This window comes from Gadus macrocephalus, chromosome 1 (genome assembly GCF_031168955.1).
Source record: "Gadus macrocephalus chromosome 1, ASM3116895v1".
In the NCBI taxonomy this organism is placed as follows: domain Eukaryota; kingdom Metazoa; phylum Chordata; class Actinopteri; order Gadiformes; family Gadidae; genus Gadus; species Gadus macrocephalus.
In genome coordinates this window covers 19,747,506-19,765,060 of record NC_082382.1, presented here as the reverse complement: position 1 = coordinate 19,765,060, position 17,555 = coordinate 19,747,506, and the positions used below count along the sequence as shown (strand labels likewise).

Below are 17,555 nucleotides of genomic sequence, written 5' to 3'. Positions count from 1 at the left end.
GCAGTGCGGGTGGTGATGTTGATATGGGATTTGAAGGAAAGTGAGCCATCGAGGATGCAGAAAGCGGGTATCACCATGCATTAACGCTGTATCGCTCTATCCTTTAGCCAAGAAAATGAGCAATATGGACAGACGTATAAATATAATATAGCTATAACAAAATAAATTACTTTTTCACAAAGACAAATTCTTCGTGAATATTGACTGACTGAATACACATTATCAAAGGTGTAGGCCAATTTCAAAGAAGTCATCGATTATTTGTAGGAATGGAAGGTTCTGGGTTAGATTCCCAATATCTGCAGTCTACCTGTAGGCATCCTTGAGCACGACACCACTGACCCTAACCTACTCCTTAAAGGTGGCAGATTACACCACCAGGTGTGAGTGGATCAGCCGTTACAAGCCCTTTGGAAAATCTGCCTCTTCTGACATCCTTCTGACATAGATCAGTCTACCAGCCTACCCGGTGGACTGTAGCAAACGTTGCTCATCTCTCCGTCTTACAACTAGGTGGACACGCCCACTTGTGATGTCAGAAGAGGCCGATTTTCAAAACGGCTTGTAACGGCTAATCCCACTCATACCTGGTGGTGCAATAAGTCACCTTTAATGACATTAGGCCTACATAAGGAGAGTATCGGAATTCACAGTAGGTAACTCGCTACTAAATAACTACATTTCACATGGAGGGCTGTGAAAAACAAAATAAATAAATTCCCTACATTCATTGCCAGGTTCTACTTCTAGACATTTGATCAGTGTGCGAGTGCTTTAACGTCAACATAAGGAGAACTTCCAATCAGGGCTATAATCACTTCCAGTTTGACTAGTCCTGGCTGAGCCCCCACGGCAGTGACCAGAGCCCAATGTGGCGCTTCCAAATTCAGGAGCAAACCGGCCGTTTGCAAATGTTGTCCGTGTTCAAATGTGTAATCAACTTGGACTCAGTGTCATGTAGACCTTTGGAAGCCTTCATTCTCACCCCCCCCCCCCAGCCTCATGGTCTCCAGGAGGGGCCCTTCACTCTGCCCCCCCCCCCCCCCCTCCAGCCCCATGGCCCTTCACACTGCCCCCCCGCCCCCCCCAGGGCCCCCAGGCGCTCCCGGAGCAGCTGGGCGCAGCCGGTCAGCTCCATGCGCTGCAGCGCGGCGTACACCTCGGGCAGGGCGGACGCGGGCCGCTGGGTCCACAGCCGCAGCATCTGGTACTGCCTCTCCCTGGAGCCCAGGCAGGCGGCGCCCGCCTCCACCTCCACCCGCTCCATCTGCTGCTCGGCCACGCCCAGGTGACGGAGCAGCTCCTTCCAGCGCCGCAGCGGCACCTCCTGGATGAGGGCGTACAGGGCGGCCGGGGGCCAGTGCTCCCCCGGGGGCCAGCTCGGAGGAGGGGTGGGTGGGGGTGGGCAGGAGGTCAGGGGGAGGGCTGATGCTGGAGGGGGGGGGTGGCGAGGGGTGGAGGTTAGGTTGGAGCGAGATGAGGGGGGGGGGGGGGGTGGAGGTTGGGGTGCGGCTCTGCTTGGTTAAGAACGAGTCTCTGGACTCAAGTGGTCGTTATTGTCTTGCTATGTTATCACTGCGCCTCTCGGAAGAGGCTCACAGTTGTGTGTTAAAGGTCACACACTTCCACCTGGTGTGAGTGTGATTAGCCGTCTCAAGCCGTTTTGAAAGTCGGCCTCCTCCTCCTGACATCGCAAGTGGGCGTGTCCACCTACATGTATGACGGAAAGATGAGCAACGCTTGCAGCAGCTAATCACACTCACACCTGGTGGAATAATGTGTGACCTTTAACATTCAGCTCCTTCCGAGAGGCACAGTGATGACACAGTGATACTGTTCGATATGTTACCTTAAACTCATAATCACATTTGAACTTAGCCGTTTTGTAGCTTATTTTAGTTAGTTATGTAATTACCATAATACTATAAAAAAAAATGATATACCACTGACGAGCAAGTCGGTCTGCAACACTCAATTTGCAATGTTTGTGGTGCTCAGTTCCCTCCCATTCATCCGATCTGCTTTGGACTATTTTTAGCGGTTTGACCCTATTGACACGACTCATTCTATCTGTGGCTCTGACGAAACCGGAAACTACTGTTCATTTCGGAAAAGGGAACTATTCATTTGCAGGACACAAGCTGGTAGAAATGTATTGTCGTTAGTTTCCTGTCTAAAGGGAAAGAAAAAAATATACTGCAGGTTTCTAAAATTTGGTTGTGATGACGGACCTTGACGTCAGCATTGCGCCAATGTGTGAGGCATACATGTATCACACATTGGCGATGTGTGATGCCTGATGGAAAAATTTTAGATAAATGACGCAATTTATGAACCCCCTAATGTGGGGAGCAATGTTGGTTTAAACGAGATTATCGGAGACCATCGGTGTGACCTACACTCCTCACTCTCAATCTTTCCATCCCTGTGTTTCCTCATGCCGGAGGAACAGAGCTCACAATGTCAAGTGTATTGATGTACAGTTCTGTGTTCGACCCAAGTATAAATAATGGCAGCCAGCGGATATGCGTCGATCTGCCATCAGGAGAGGACATCAATCGGACCACCTTAAAGCTTATTTTTGCATTCGGTTTTGTTACCGTGTACAACACATTTAAAACCTCTATAACCGCCATACTAGCCATTCTTTAACCCAGCTCCGGGAAAAATTCACTCCCAGAGAGAGAGGCAGACACCCAGAGAGAGAGAGAGAGAGAGAGAGAGAGAGAGAGAGAGAGAGAGAGAGACGGGGGGGGGGAAGAGAGAGAGAGAGAGAGAGAGAGAGAGAGAGAGAGAGAGAGAGAGAGAGAGAGAGAGAGAGAGAGAGAGAGAGAGAGAGAGAGGCAGACACCCAGAGAGAGAGGCAGACACCCAGAGAGAGAGAGAGAGAGAGAGAGAGAGAGAGAGAGAGAGAGAGAGAGAGAGAGAGGCAGACACCCAGAGAGAGAGAGAGAGAGAGGCAGACACCCAGAGAGAGAGAGAGAGAGAGAGAGAGGCAGACACCCAGAGAGAGAGAGAGAGAGAGAGAGAGAGAGAGAGAGAGAGAGAGAGAGAGAGAGAGAGAGAGAGAGAGAGAGAGAGAGAGAGCAAGAGAGAGAGAGAGAGAGAGAGAGAGAGAGAGAGAGAGAGAGAGAGAGAGAGAGAGAGAGAGCAAGAGAGAGAGAGAGAGAGCAAGAGAGAGAGAGAGAGAGAGAGCAAGAGAGCAAGAGAGCAAGAGAGAGAGGATGAGGAGCCCCCCCCCCAGGACATATGTGTGGCCCTGTATGCTTGGTCTCACCAGGAGCCTCCATGGGCCTCAGCACGGGGTGTTGGTGGCTGGGGTAGGCTGCCATCAGGCCCTGAGAGATCAGCATCGCCGGAGCCTCCTCACACGGATGAAGAGTCTTTAGAGACAGAAAGAGGGGGAGGGGGGTGGGATTATATTTAATATGTTAAAAACATGTTCCTGCTCTCGCTCTCTCTCTATATATATATATATATATGTTCCTCTTTCTTTCTCACTATCTTGATAGAGAGAGAAGAGACATATTGAAAATGAAACAGTTCTCTCTCCCTCTCTCTCTCTCTCCTACTACTTATTATTTTTTTTCTCTCTCTCTCTGTAATATATGTTCCTATTACTCTCACTTGCTCTCGCTCTCTCTCTCTCTCGCTCTCTCTCTAGAGAGAGAGAGCGAGAGCAAGTGAGAGTAATAGGAACATATATTACAGAGAGAGAGAGAAAAAAAATAATAAGTAGTAGGAGTTGAAACACCCTAACCTGTAACCTCCCTCATGCCTAATTTCCTAGAAAATTGAACCACATAAACCACCATGCAAGCCTTTACCGTTGCTGTACCAAAGCTGCACCAAAATAATTTTTTTTCCATATCTTTCACGTCATATTTTAATCAGATAGACATGAAGAACATGCTATACACTTTTTTTATTTCCTGTTTTGTTCAAACATAAATGCATAAAGCGTGGACTTACCATGTTGCTCGGAGGGTGATTCTCTTGAGCTGTCAGAGGTCAGAGGAAACTGATTTTAATCTCACGGTTTCCCGTCACAAGTGCTGATACAGTATTGACTCACAAACAACATATGGTTTGATGTGGGTTATTTGCAAATAGGCTTTTCTTTCACATGGACGTACTATTGCAAACCAACCTTGACCGTTGATCTAGGTCCTTATTCTGATCAAATTAGGATTTGATTTGATTGATATTATATAAATTATATAAAGTGGCAGCAAGATGTTTTGCATAGATACATTAATATATATTAAGGGTACATTAAAGAACCTGAATTGAAGTGAGTAAATGCAGTTGTGTGCATTATTTAACAAAATTAGCATAGAGGATAGTAGAGTAGTGGTTAAAGTGAGCTGGTTAAGGGGTTAAGAGTAAAGAGTCAACTCTAACCCTGTTAAAATACTGTTTAAATGAATACCTTACTTACAATGAGGGCATTTACCAAATACTTTTATCCAAAACGACTTACAGCGATTAATACACACATTGACACACCGACGGCAGAGTCAACCATGCAAGGTGACAATCATGGTTTAGTGTTACTATTAATTATTTTGACATACATTTTTGGTTTGTATTTTTTTTTAGCAAGAGATGAACCCCCCTAGAGAAACAGACCCAAACACTGCAGGTCATATACAAGACAAGGTTAAAGGAGACATATTATACCACCAGGTGTGAGTGTGATTAGCCTTAGAAGCCGTTTTGAAAATCTGCCCCATAGGACATCACTAGTGGGCTTGTCCACCTAGATCTGTGCTGGATAGATCAGTCTACCAGCCTACGCAGTGGACTGAAGTAAACAATGCTCATCCAGCACAGATCTAGGTGGACACGCCCACTAGTGATGTCATATGGGCCAGATTTTCAAAACGGCGTGTAAGGCTAATCACACTCACACCTGGTGGTATAATATGTCTCCTTTAGGCGGTTAGTATCATGGCACTATTACCGGTCAACTTCCAACCCAGGGAATTGGACTCCGGGTCATCGCTGGCCACAGGCAGTCCGGTGCGGTAGAGGATGCGGGCCACGGCCGTTAACCAGTTACAGATCAGAAAGGCCACCGCTGCCGCCGCCACCACCGCCACTATCACAACCATCGGCATGGTGTAGCTGTTTGCTGGGAGGAACCACATGGGTAAGAAGTGTTCATCCATGGTGTCGCCATCAATGCCACTTGAAACTGCCAGCGCGCGCGTGCGCGTGCGTGTGTGTGTGTGTGTGTGTGTGTGTAGAGTTTCAAAAGATCTGATCTCCTTTTGCTGAACAAACCAATTGGATGAGTCTCAGAAATCAGACTTTCGGTCTTGGTTTTTGAAAACATAATAACCAATCCTTCCGAGATCACTCTTGGATCAAGGCTTTGTTAACATATGTTAATGGATAAAGACTGTTGATTTCTTCATATAGGCAGAAAGACCAATGGGTACTTTAAGGATTCTATGAGGTTCTATGTCAAGAGGAACATCTTGCTTGTTGATCAATTACAATTGTTAAAAGATAACATTTAGCTTGTCTTCTTCTATGCTGTAGGTAATATCTAGAGCAGGGGTCACCAACACAGTGCCCGCGGGCACCAGGGCGCCCGCTAGGACCATATGAGGCGCCCGCAGGCCTGTCCTAAAAATAGCACAACTCATTCTTGAACAACTCTTTCCCACCTTTTTTAAGTCATTGTTGATAATTATTGTGAGAAATCATTAACATGATCAGTGTCTTCATTAATCATTAATAATAATATATAACTAAAGGCAAACTGAGCAAATTTGTTATTTCAGAAGAGTGTATCAAACTGGGTGCCCCCCGTATGACTCAGTACCCATGAAGTAGCTCTCAGGTTCAAAAAGGTTGGTGACCCCTGATTTAGGGGGAGAGAGATGTTGTTTCTGTGACGTTTTTTTCCCCCCTCAAATTCTGTAAAAGTCATACTGCAGCCTATACCGTAAGTCGAAAACTCTTGAAATTTCCAGGTATGGTTACCAATAACCCCCACTACCCATAAACCCAAATTTGTGGTACTGCAAATTCTTTCATCATATTAATCTCTAGAACCAGATGCATCTTTTTCACCATGGTCTTCCGCTCTAAAAATGTTTTAGAGCGGAGGTTTTTCCCACAATTTTATAGAGAAGCCAAACGTCCACAGTCTCAACCCATTTTGCCTATGCGACTATTTTGTTAATGTATAACTACCATACGGCTATCATTAGGTGGATACCATTAACAGTGCAAATTTTCAGATCTGTACTCTTTTAAGAAAGCCCTTAATTCTCTTGTGAAATTTGTGCTTGGAGTTTTCTTGACGTTGTGTGCTTATCAATAGACATTTTCAGCATGTGAATGAGGCTTCATGCAGTTCTGGAATGTCAGTGGCTCAAAGGGATAATGCGATGTACTGGTGATCCTAAGGTTGAGAGTTCGAATCCTGATTAGAGCATTATGAACAAGCTGAACCTGACATTCTGTCATTGCCACTCATTTAAGAAAAACAACATCGAACAACGCCTGAAATTCATCAGGAAATCAAGATTCCGGCTCATTCGTTTCCAAGAATCTGACTGCCAAGACACAGTAAGGCATTAAGGGGAACTTCTTCGTTAACTATTTTTCCTTCATAATTAACTGCAATATTTATATTTCTTCCGTTAGTGTTCTTGACTACAAATGTTTAATTTCCCCAGAATTTCAAAGATTTTTCAGGTATATGCTTTTAAGAAAGCCCTTAATTCACTTGAGAAATGTGCGCTTGGAGTTTTCTGGATTTTGTGTGCTTATCAATAGACATTTTGACCATGTGAATGAGGCTGCAGTTTGAATGTGTTCTTGACTTTTAATTTTGCTCGGACCCCGTTAATCATCGCTTGCGGTTATATTTAAGTTTTGATTTTGTTAGAAATGGTGTAGCATTCCATCAGCTTTTGATTGGAATGCTCTTTTGGAATATCAGTTTTGGGTTTAATGTGCCTCCGTATCAGACTATTTCGTTTTCAGACTGCTCCCTCCTTTTGGTCAAAATCAGTGCATCTCTTCCCTGATTGGTTTGGGACTCCACCTTGCCTTGTCAGTAACATGCATGCACACAGTGTTATAGCTACACGCCAGGTGACTACAACCAATACAACATCCTCAAAGGTGGAGCAAAGTATGGAGGGAGGGAGCAGAGAGGGAATGGGAACCCTAACCCTAACCCTTCTTTTGGGGTTGTTTATCGTCATTCTTGCTCTGCTGTGCCCGCTCTTTGGCAACACCCACATCTTACCAACAGCCGCTCTAAATGGGGACCTCCCTTACCCTGCTCAGTTGGTGGGCTGAGGCTGGGTCTTGATGGCTCTAATGTCCCCTCTGATTGGCCATGCCCCGTAGAGGTTATGAGGGTGGCGGCGGAGGTTGACTTCTGACCCTCGTTCACATTCTTTGGCGGCAGAATACATTCTTTCCTTAAAACACACACAAAAACACATTAAAGAACATTTTCAATTCCAAGCAGGTCTAATGCTACACTGTTTTTCCCATTAGCAAACTAAGTTCCCCATAAGCGCCCTCTGGAGGCTCGAGCTGTAGATACAACTCTGTGTCGGAAAAATGTCTGCCCTTCTGATTGACGTCAAGACTAACTTGGTTTCCAAGCATTCACAATGTTTGCCATAAGTATGTGTAGGTGGGCCTCTAAAAAAACACACTTGAGACAAAAAGACACTTGTCTGTTCCGTTATCAATGCCGAAATAAATTGTATTGGGACTCTTATTTTTTAAGTACTCCCACCTTGGGTCATCATCACTTCGGAGCCCTGAAATGACAAACAAACCGTTACTGTTAGGCAGCTCTGTAAAGTTACAGTCCACAGAGCTACAGTCCCCATGCTAGAGGGGCTCAGAAACAGGCTTTGTGTGAGGTTGTGTGAGGATTTTTTACAAACCGGAACAAGGGTGACATGTCAGTTTGTTCATTGAGGACCAGCCGAACCATCCCTCTTGGCATCCACACAGAGCATCCCTGTTGTAGACGCATACCGTTGACACGTTCATGCCAACTGTGGATGAGTCCGATAGGGCATTTCATTATTAAACACACACACAGAAACGTGGGGACCAGACCTTGCAAGGTAAGTTTTGATTTCTACATTTCTACAGTGGCCGTTGGCTCAGGAGGTTTCTTCAGTGGTATTTTGTAATGGTCGGTAATCACTTCCGTGACATTATCCCCCCAACGTCAAAAACAAAGCAAGGAACTCACCTCCATCACACGTGTTGCATTTCTTGCACTTGGGAATGTGGTTTTCTATTTCGGTGAAGGTGTGGTCCTCACACCTCTTGCATTGGTATCTGCCTGCCATGGCTTCCGAGTCCGGCGCGTAATAGCCTGGAACGAAGCAAAACCAACCATTCTGATCTCTGCGGGCATTGAGGGAAAAGTGACCTAGAGTTCCAGTCCATTCCCTCTCATTGTAATCGGACCAATGCAAGGGCCGGTAGCCGGAAGGGTCCAGGGTTCGTGGTTTCAAACTCACCAGGAGGACAGTTGTCACAATGCTTTTGGTTAAAGTTCGTCAGAGTCTCCTCGCTACAACTCTGGCCAATTGGAAGGAGTCGCATCATCACCGTCCAAACCTGACAGGGAGAGGTCATACACGTTTCACATTCCCGACATGTGTGCCAAGGACGGGAATCAGCAGGGAACTCACGATATGACATATCAACGATTTTGGAGTGCCGATATGCATTGCGATTCTGTAAATATCGCACTTTTGTAAATATCGTGATACTATTTTCCGATTTAATGTGCGACTTAATCGCTTGAGTGTTTAAACATACGCCGTATAACGTCCGGTTTCTACAGTTCTGTCCATGTCCCCCATTGTTTTTATACGAAAGTGGCTAAACAAAACAGAACAATTACAATTACAGAACAGCACAAAGTTGATCAACTAAAGGCGAATAAACAAGAGCGACCTCAATAGGACTGTACATTAATATGTCTCTACTAGGACGACCTACACAAATTAATATAAATGTGTAATACAATAACAGCTAATAAAAAGAACAGTGAATATAATATTGGATAGGCCTAATAAAAACGTCAAGGCATCAATACAAATGAGGCATTATGGATTTCGGTAAAGCATAGTCCTACTCACCAACACTGAGGATATCATTTCAAAAAAGAAAGAAAAATAGCCAAATTAAATAAAAGTTGTCCAATAAGATGATAAAAACAAAATGAATGAGTTCAAGGAACTACATTCTCTTTGGAGTTAATTTGTAAGGGTCCCTCGGGTCAGTTGCAGTCAACCGGGGTGGAGGAGTGAGACTCCACTAGTCAATAATGATCATGTTGCGCCTCGCCTGTCACCTCAACATTGACTCAAGGCACAGGAAACTCACACTGACTGACATCTCAGAAACCATCACACACACACACACACACACACACACACACACACACACACACACACACACACACACACACACGTACACACGTACACACGTACACATACGCTCATCGGTCACGCTGCTTTCTGTCAGCACAGCGGGGTTATGCGGAACTCGTGTGGCAAGCATGTAGTTACCCTGTTAATACCGTAGTATGGCCATGGGTAATGTTGATTATTTTTGTCATCGTTCGTGATGGCCCACGTCATTTATTTGGACCTTATCCCCACACGTCTAATAAATATGTTGTTACCCAGTGACTGTAACACTTCTTACGTTATTGTTCGTAATTGACATTGTGAGAACATTTGTATAACCTTACAACTTAAACATCTACGACCGAGGCTACGTATAGTCCCATAGGTGGTCAAATGTATAATTATTATATCCATTTATATAGAATGAAATAGCTTTTTGGGAGCTTATTGAATATGGGCTATATAGCTTTCAATAAAATGTGCTTCCCCATGCGTTGGTTTTAAATACAGTGTTTTTACGATTACGACGATTGCGGTAAAACACTATATAAATACGACGAAGCAACAATACAGCACTGTTTAGGACACATTTCCAGCTCTCTCTCCCTCTCTGTGTGTGTTGCACGGTGTGCAGGCTACCCAGAAGTGAACAAAGCGACCCGGAAGCGGTGGTCGTGTCGGAGGCTGGCAGAAAGAACATCAACCTTTTATATTATAGCTCTTCTGGAAAGAGAACATCTGCAATCACGACTCCCTCAGGTATTTCTGCACGTATTTCCACCGCTGCACTGTTTTTGCAGATCTCTAACACGCAACATGGTCCTCGAACGCGTGTGCATTGTTCACATTCTTTTGCTGTGTCTTGATTCGTCAAAAAGTTGCCGAATGTAAAAAAAAAACAAGCCAAAGTGATTTTTTTGGGCTGCGACGGTTCGCCTCCCGAACGACACGGGAGCGTACATGTGCAACATTATGCCCTTTATGTTGCACTGCTGTTGTTTTACCAATGCATCGGCAACGACTCCGCATCTTTGCTATTTCCGTGGTGTTTTTGCAGGGCATGGTCGCTGTAGGAAGTGTCAGTTTTTTTAGGATGGGAGGCCGGGCTATTCAAACCTGCAAATCGCCGTAAACAATCCTTCATGCCTTTGACATGATAAACACAGCATTGAGCGAGGGGGTCGGCGCCTCCATCCTCTGCAAAAGACGTGCATGTTCCACATTTTTTTGGGGGGGTCTGCAGAATATGGCGTCCCGCCTTATAAAAATAAGGCTGCCATTTTTGTTTCTCTTTTGTCTGGAAATGTTTTACCTAAAGTGTCTGAGAATGTCTGGGCCGCAACACACACACACACACACACACACACACACACACACACACACACACACACACACACACACACACACACACACACACACACACACACACACACACACACACACACACACACACACACACACACACGCTTTGGTAGGCTATCAAAAAAAGCGATGTCAAGTTTACTAAGGCTCTTTTTTGTGAGAGTAACGACATATTTTCAGACATTCATTGCCAGATTTAAAAAATCGATGCTACCATGAGAGGGGATTTGGATTTTGGTTTACATGGTTAAGAAACGTACCTTGCAAACTGTTGTTATCCAACTTAGGGATGCGCATGCCGTTTCACTATGCATTCGGGATTCCTATGGTATTACTATTGATGTGTAATAGCCTACCCAGACGTGTAATACCTTGGTGAATACATGAATTGTCTTACAGTAATAGCAACATTATCTAAATATTGGCAACTTTGTATGATGGCTGATTTAATTTGATTAAATATTCATCGATAATAACTAAACACATTAAATCACAAGCAATACAGGCCTATTCATGAACTAGTTCTACTTTTTTTTTTAACAGACACATTTAATCATGGAAATGCATCGATACATAACCAGCCCACACATGATGTAATAAAAAGCAACAACTGCTTGAAAAATGATTTCAAATGGATGTTGAATCGCTGTGAATATAGAGCAAGCACCTGCTCCTTAAATAATCCCAGGCATCCAGGGGTTGATAAAGAAAACATCTGTATTAGTGTGGAACCAACTGTGCATAACATAGGATGGTGATGCAAGAAAATATCGCCATTAACCTGATTTTGCCCCAGCTTCATCATAGGCTGACATCTATTGTTCAGTTAACATAATAGTATAGTTTGTATTGAGTCTATACACTGTATGTGAAAACTTGTTACACATATATATTTGACAAAAAACAATATCCAAGCTCCTTTTAAACGCACAAGAGTAATAATATTGCATACACACTCAAGAGGATACCTCTGATTTTAACAACCATTCATGAAATATGACCATTCATTGATATCTCTATTCACAGGATGGCGGAACCCCGGTTCAACAACCCATACTTCTGGCCTCCTCCTCCCTCCATGCCCAGCCAGGTAAGTCCCCTCATAGCCCCCCCCCGTGTTGAAGGCCCTACCTGGAGAGAGTGGGGTACCACCAGGGGGAACCTGCTGTTGCGACGGGGAGCCCCTTCTGTAGACAGCTGTGGACGGGTCTGTACCTCGGAGTGGCGTGTGAGGTGGTGGCGGCGGTGGTTTAGAAGTCACAGCTGTGTGAGAGCCTTTGAGAGGGCGTTTATAGTGTCATCTCTTTTAATGATATGGATTCAGATAATGGCTGTGGAAGGTTGTGGGAGAGTAGCCACCCTGTCAAACAAAAGTCTCCATTAGTTTAACGCTGCTTAGCAGGGTTCAAACACAGGCGTGGAACAGTCAAAGTCCTCGAAGGGCCTTTTACCTGCTCTGTTATGGTTGCCGCGTCAAACGTTGGCTGTTCGCATCTATGTGTCTAAAGGTCTCTGGGCCGTTTGAAGTGCCTAACCTTTTGGAAACTATGGAATATTTATTCTCAAGTCTGCTTTAAGGCTCCAGGGCTCGTTAGCGCCAGCTGTGGCTTAACGAGAAGGTGATAATAATAATAACCTAGTAGGAGAACATAAAACACGGCAAACGTTTAGTCGGGTATCGTGGACCAGTTGGGTGGGAGCGGTTTATGGCTCGGATAGGTTTGATTATTTACTCCAAGGATGACATTCACACACGGGTGGCGGTCGTCTGTTGAGCCTGACCCCTGAGGCTGACCCTTGACCCTTTCAGCTGGATAACCTGGTGCTCATCAACAAGATCAAGGAGCAGCTGATGGCCGAGAAGATCCGCCCGCTCCACCTGCCCCCGACGTCCAGCTCCTCCCAGCAGCCCCTGATGATGCCCTCCTCGCCCTCCGACGGAGGGGGTGGTGGTGGCGGTGGCGGCGGCGGCGGGATCCAGCATGGCATGCAGGTGCCCAAGCTTCAGCCCCACCAAGTACAAGGCCACCACCCCTCCCAGCCCCAGTCCCAGGTGGGCTCCGGGCAGCCCGACATCGCCCTGCACGCACGCCCCCCCTCCAGCTCTGGACCAGGTACGGTGGGGGCGTCGGCACATTGGATCTATCAGAATCTGAGTCCTAACTTGTTAGGCGAGTACCTTGGCACTTGCCTTTTCATTACATTGTTTTGTTTGTTGCTGCTGCTGCTGCTGCTGCTGCTGCTGCTGCTGCTGCTGCTGCTGCTGCTGCTGCTGCTGTTGTTGTTGTTGTTGTTGTTGTTTTTGAAGAACGATTCGGTCACGTATCCTCTCCTCCTCCTTGTGGTCCAAAACGCAGCAGAAATGAAAATCCTCGTCGTTTGTTTGAGGATTTTAATTTCTCCCCGGTCGCACGACCATGGCGATTCAAAGTCAGCAGGATGTCCTGAAACTCAAAAGAGACTCAAAAGGCGCTTGACTCATCATACACAGTGTTACTAGCACGCCACCGCTTCCCCCGTCAAGTCGACGTAGGCGACTGATGTCCAACATAGACCACCCTTCCGGGTCGGCCACCCCCGGACAGTCCGCCCCCTTTAGAAATGTGCATGGTGCTGTTGTTTTACGTGGGTGGTGTGATCATCATCTGCGTTGCTATGCAATACATGGGAAAAAAATGTGCCGATCACCTTACAACTTCTCAGACGCAAACATGGACAACATGTCAGCAGTGAAGGCCAAAGGATTGTGGGAAGACTGGCACATGAGGCAGATTGGTGAGCAACCCCCCCCCCCCCGTCACCCACTGTCTACTAACGTGTCAGGTACCGCTGTCGGCTCCCCCCTGCCCCCCCCCCCCCCTCCCCATGCTGGGGGTAACGGGGGAGACGACAGGAAGCCTGGCAGCCAGGAGGTGTATTGAGGGGAGGGGGAAGGGGGAACATCCCACAACTGTATAAGGAAAAGCTGGGATGGCTGAAGTACCGTAACATACTTCAGAGATGCCGAATGTAAAAAGAGAGGGTTTTATGTCATGGCCGGTGAGGTGGCTGGACAACCCCAACAGCCCGCTAAACCATCGGATGGAAAATCACCTGCTCCACATTGGGGAGGGAGGGAGGGAGGGAGGGAGGGGAGGGGAGGTCAGGGGTGTTTAAGCGTCTAGCTGGGGCTCTACTGAATGAGGCATGTTTAACCACATGGGTGCAATCCCTGAACGTAAAGACGCACAGTTCAGATGTAAGAGGCCGTTACGCAGCCAATCGGCGCGCAGGGCTGAAACAAACCGAAGGAGGCGGATCCAAAGCTAGAGCTAGATGTGGGAGGAGCATCTGAACTTAACGTCCTCAAAAGGCTTGTTGACTTGACTAGGGGGTCCCCCTAGTATCGCCCCCCCCCCCCCTCTCCGTACAGATTTTTTTTTTGGTGCAGATTCTGTAGGTTGTTGCTCTGTACGGATACATCTCTGATCTCCCCCCCCCCCCCCCGAAACCCCAACAGGTCTGGCCCCCTCGTCGCGACCCGAGAACCACGGCACCTCGGAGGCCCTCACCCCCACCACGCCCACCTCCAGCGGCCAGCACCGCATGGGCGGGGCCCCCGGCGTCAACATCCTCTCCGGGCTGGCCAGCGGCCCCGGCATGGACCACATGAAGGCGGGGGGCCTGGCGGGGCTCCTGGGACCCCCGCCCAAGGCCCCCCGGGGCCGGAAGAAGATCAAGGCGGAGAACCAGTCGGGCCCCCTGCTGGTGGTGCCGTACCCCATCATGGCGGACCAGGGCTGCGTCACCATCGCCCCCAAAGAGGGCAAGACATACAGGTTGGGGAGGGGGGGGGCTATAATCGGGGTCCAGAGTTTACAACACGAACCACTTCCATGAACCAATAGATTGGATGTTTGGCGGGGCAGACAATTCAGGGTTATAAATGGACAATACTTTCCTAATCACGTTTTAAAAGGTTCATTTTGGACCCTAAATCTTGCATGTAGTTATGTCCAGGAAGTTGTCGTGCCGTTAAAATACATCTTGTTATGGTTTTGTGTTTATCAGTTTATCGTTCTTCTGATCTTGTGAAAGGTCTGCTTTCGCAATGGTTTATTGAGTGCTGTTGCTGTGCTGTAGAATGGCACTCACTTTTTTTTTGTCGCCGTCTTCCTGCTGCAATTTAAACGCCCTCATTAAACATTGATACCGTAGTACTGAAGGCAGACTGATGCTCTGATATCTTGCCAAAATTGTATATAGTTTCAAAGTCAAGCTTACTCCGGCTGGTTTCTCCACATTGCCTACCTCTAGGCCCAATCCCATTTCTACCCCTTACCCCTCCCCCTTGTTTTGAAGGGGTAAGGGGGGAAGGGGTAAGGGGTAGAAATGGGATTGGGCCTAATGTTTGTGCTCCCCCCCCCAAACCCCAGGTGTAAGGTGTGCCCGCTCACCTTCTTCACCAAGTCGGAGATGCAGATCCACTCCAAGTCCCACACAGAGGCCAAGCCCCACAAGTGTCCCCACTGCTCCAAGTCCTTCGCCAACGCCTCGTACCTGGCCCAGCACCTGCGCATCCACCTGGGCATCAAGCCCTACCACTGCTCCTACTGCGAGAACTCCTTCCGCCAGCTGTCCCACCTGCAGCAGCACACCAGGTCAGCCTCCGCGCACCACCATGGACACTGGGACCGGGGACAGGGGTGTAAGGCCTCCACCCACCGCCATGGACACTGGGCCAGGGGACAGGGGAGAGGTAGGAGGCCTCCACCATGCAGACCGGGACAGGGGACAGGGGTGTAAGGCTTCCACCCACCACCATGGACACTGGGACAGGAGTGGGTGGGGTATGAGGCCTCCACCCACCACCATGGACACTGGGACAGGAGTGGGTGGGGTATGAGGCCTCCACCCACCACCCTGCAGTCTGGGACAGGGACAGGGGTGGCTGGGGTGTCAGGCCTCCACCATGCAAACTGGGACAGAGTTGGAGGGGGAATCTTGCTGAATAGCAGAGGAACCTCACTTTTAATTGCGCATGGATTCAACCATGCGCAGTGGATTCTTCAACACTCGTATCCTTGACTGATGAATAACCTTTATTTTTTTTATACTGTAACAACCACAGCTCAAGCAGGACACATTTCAATCACATCTTCAAAAGTGCAAAAGGGAATCCTATTTTTGATCGTGAATAATATGGATCCACGGGTAACGTTATAGGACAAGCTTAACTCTGGTCTCGCATAAACAACGTATTTTTTACTTCCCACAGAATCCACACTGGTGACCGGCCGTACAAATGTGCCCATCCGGGATGTGAAAAGGCCTTTACCCAGCTCTCGAACCTCCAGGTGAACACAATGATCATTAATTACTCATTAGTTAACTGACCTTCATTGAATGCCAACGCTAACATTATCACATAACATTTGCATTAACCTTTTCAATACTGGATTTTAATCTCCGTAAAGGACGCGTCATCGATCACATTTCATTCCCTGTGGTTGGAATCTTATCTGCGGTTTGTGTTGTTTGCTTCCACAGTCCCACCAGAGACAGCACAACAAAGACAAGCCGTACAAGTGTCCCAACTGTTACCGGGCCTACTCGGACTCCGCCTCACTCCAGATCCACCTTTCAGCGCACGCCATCAAGAACGCTAAGGCCTACTGCTGTAGCATGTGTGGGCGCGCCTACACCTCAGTGAGTGCCCTTTCTTATCGCGCCTTCACTATCATTTTGGAAACGGTTGGCATAATATTTTCCCTATGTTATTAGCAGGAGACCTACCTTACGAAGCACATTTAACATGTTTTATAAAGATCAATAAAACATTAATATTTCCCCTTTGACTTTAACAGGAGACCTACCTCATGAAGCACATGTAAAATGTTTAAAAGAGCAATATAACATTAACATTTCCCCTGTGTTGTTAACAGGAGACCTACCTAATGAAGCACATGTTTTAAAGATCAATACAACATTAACATTTCCCCTGTGATGTTAACAGCAGACCTACGTAATGAAGCACACGTAAAATGTTTTAAAGATCAATACAACATTAACATTTCCCCTGTGATGTTAACAGGAGACCTACCTAATGAAGCACATGTCCAAACACACGGTGGTGGAGCACCTGGTGAGCCACCAGTCTCCCCAGAGAACTGAGTCCCCCAACATCCCCATCCGCATCTCCCTCATCTAAGCCCCGCCCCCAGGACCCTGGGACCCAGCAGCAGACACGGTATGATGACGATGATGATGACGAAGACGACGATGATGGTTCGTAGTCCATAGGCCTGGAGAGAGAGTGGGGCCCTATACCCTGCACACGTGGCCCTCAACATTAGGTCTACCTATGCTATGAACACCCGACATGAGTATGGGAGGAGGGGGGGGGGGAGCCTGTACACGGACGACCTCAGACCTCCCCGCCACCCCTGTCTGTGACATAGGTCATCTGCTGAAGCGATACTCGGCAGCACACGTTGCTTTGTTTTGTTAGTATTCTTTTGATTTTGTTCCCTTCCCCCGTTTGACGAATGTAACGATTGAGCTCCATTAGTGCGACGAAACTAGTGCGACGAAACTAGTGGTTCGGACTAGTGCGACGAAACTAGTGGTTCGGACTAGTGCGACGAACTAGGGGAACGAAGTGGGCCGAGAATGTCTGGCGTCAGATTCAGTCCGCACCTTGGTAGGCGTTATGTTCGCTGCCGGATGCATCAGCCCCTTTCAGTTTTAATGTCCTCGTTTGTTTTGTTTCTTTCAATTCCATGAAAT

At 47.2% G+C, this 17,555-nt stretch overlaps 2 protein-coding genes across 6 annotated transcripts; one reads left to right on the top strand and one right to left on the bottom strand.

Annotated features, from left to right (window-relative positions):
• Positions 1 to 655: 655 nt before the first annotated feature.
• LOC132463810 (tumor necrosis factor receptor superfamily member 25-like) lies at positions 656 to 9,404 on the bottom strand. Its single transcript, XM_060060030.1, has 10 exons — positions 9,153 to 9,404; positions 8,526 to 8,625; positions 8,252 to 8,377; positions 7,935 to 8,048; positions 7,781 to 7,805; positions 7,309 to 7,454; positions 4,967 to 5,137; positions 3,973 to 4,001; positions 3,278 to 3,383; positions 656 to 1,431 (listed from the first exon to the last, which is right to left on the bottom strand). The coding sequence occupies exons 1-10, from the start codon at positions 9,168 to 9,170 to the stop codon at positions 1,001 to 1,003; spliced, it is 1,266 nt and encodes a 421-aa protein (XP_059916013.1). The 5' UTR covers positions 9,171 to 9,404; the 3' UTR covers positions 656 to 1,000.
• A 620-nt stretch (positions 9,405 to 10,024) lies between these two features.
• znf362b (zinc finger protein 362b) lies at positions 10,025 to 17,358 on the top strand. 5 transcript variants are annotated; one of them, XM_060051742.1, is made up of 9 exons: positions 10,025 to 10,184; positions 11,814 to 11,877; positions 12,598 to 12,901; positions 13,491 to 13,562; positions 14,287 to 14,605; positions 15,203 to 15,427; positions 16,045 to 16,123; positions 16,317 to 16,475; positions 16,861 to 17,358. In XM_060051742.1, the coding sequence occupies exons 2-9, from the start codon at positions 11,815 to 11,817 to the stop codon at positions 16,975 to 16,977; spliced, it is 1,338 nt and encodes a 445-aa protein (XP_059907725.1). In that variant the 5' UTR covers positions 10,025 to 10,184; position 11,814; the 3' UTR covers positions 16,978 to 17,358. The 5 variants fall into 5 exon arrangements, with proteins under 5 accessions (XP_059907725.1, XP_059907724.1, XP_059907733.1 ...); XM_060051741.1 differs by having other exon boundaries at positions 12,598 to 12,958; XM_060051750.1 differs by lacking the exon at positions 16,861 to 17,358 and adding an exon at positions 16,712 to 16,800 and having other exon boundaries at positions 12,598 to 12,958.
• Positions 17,359 to 17,555: the final 197 nt, after the last annotated feature.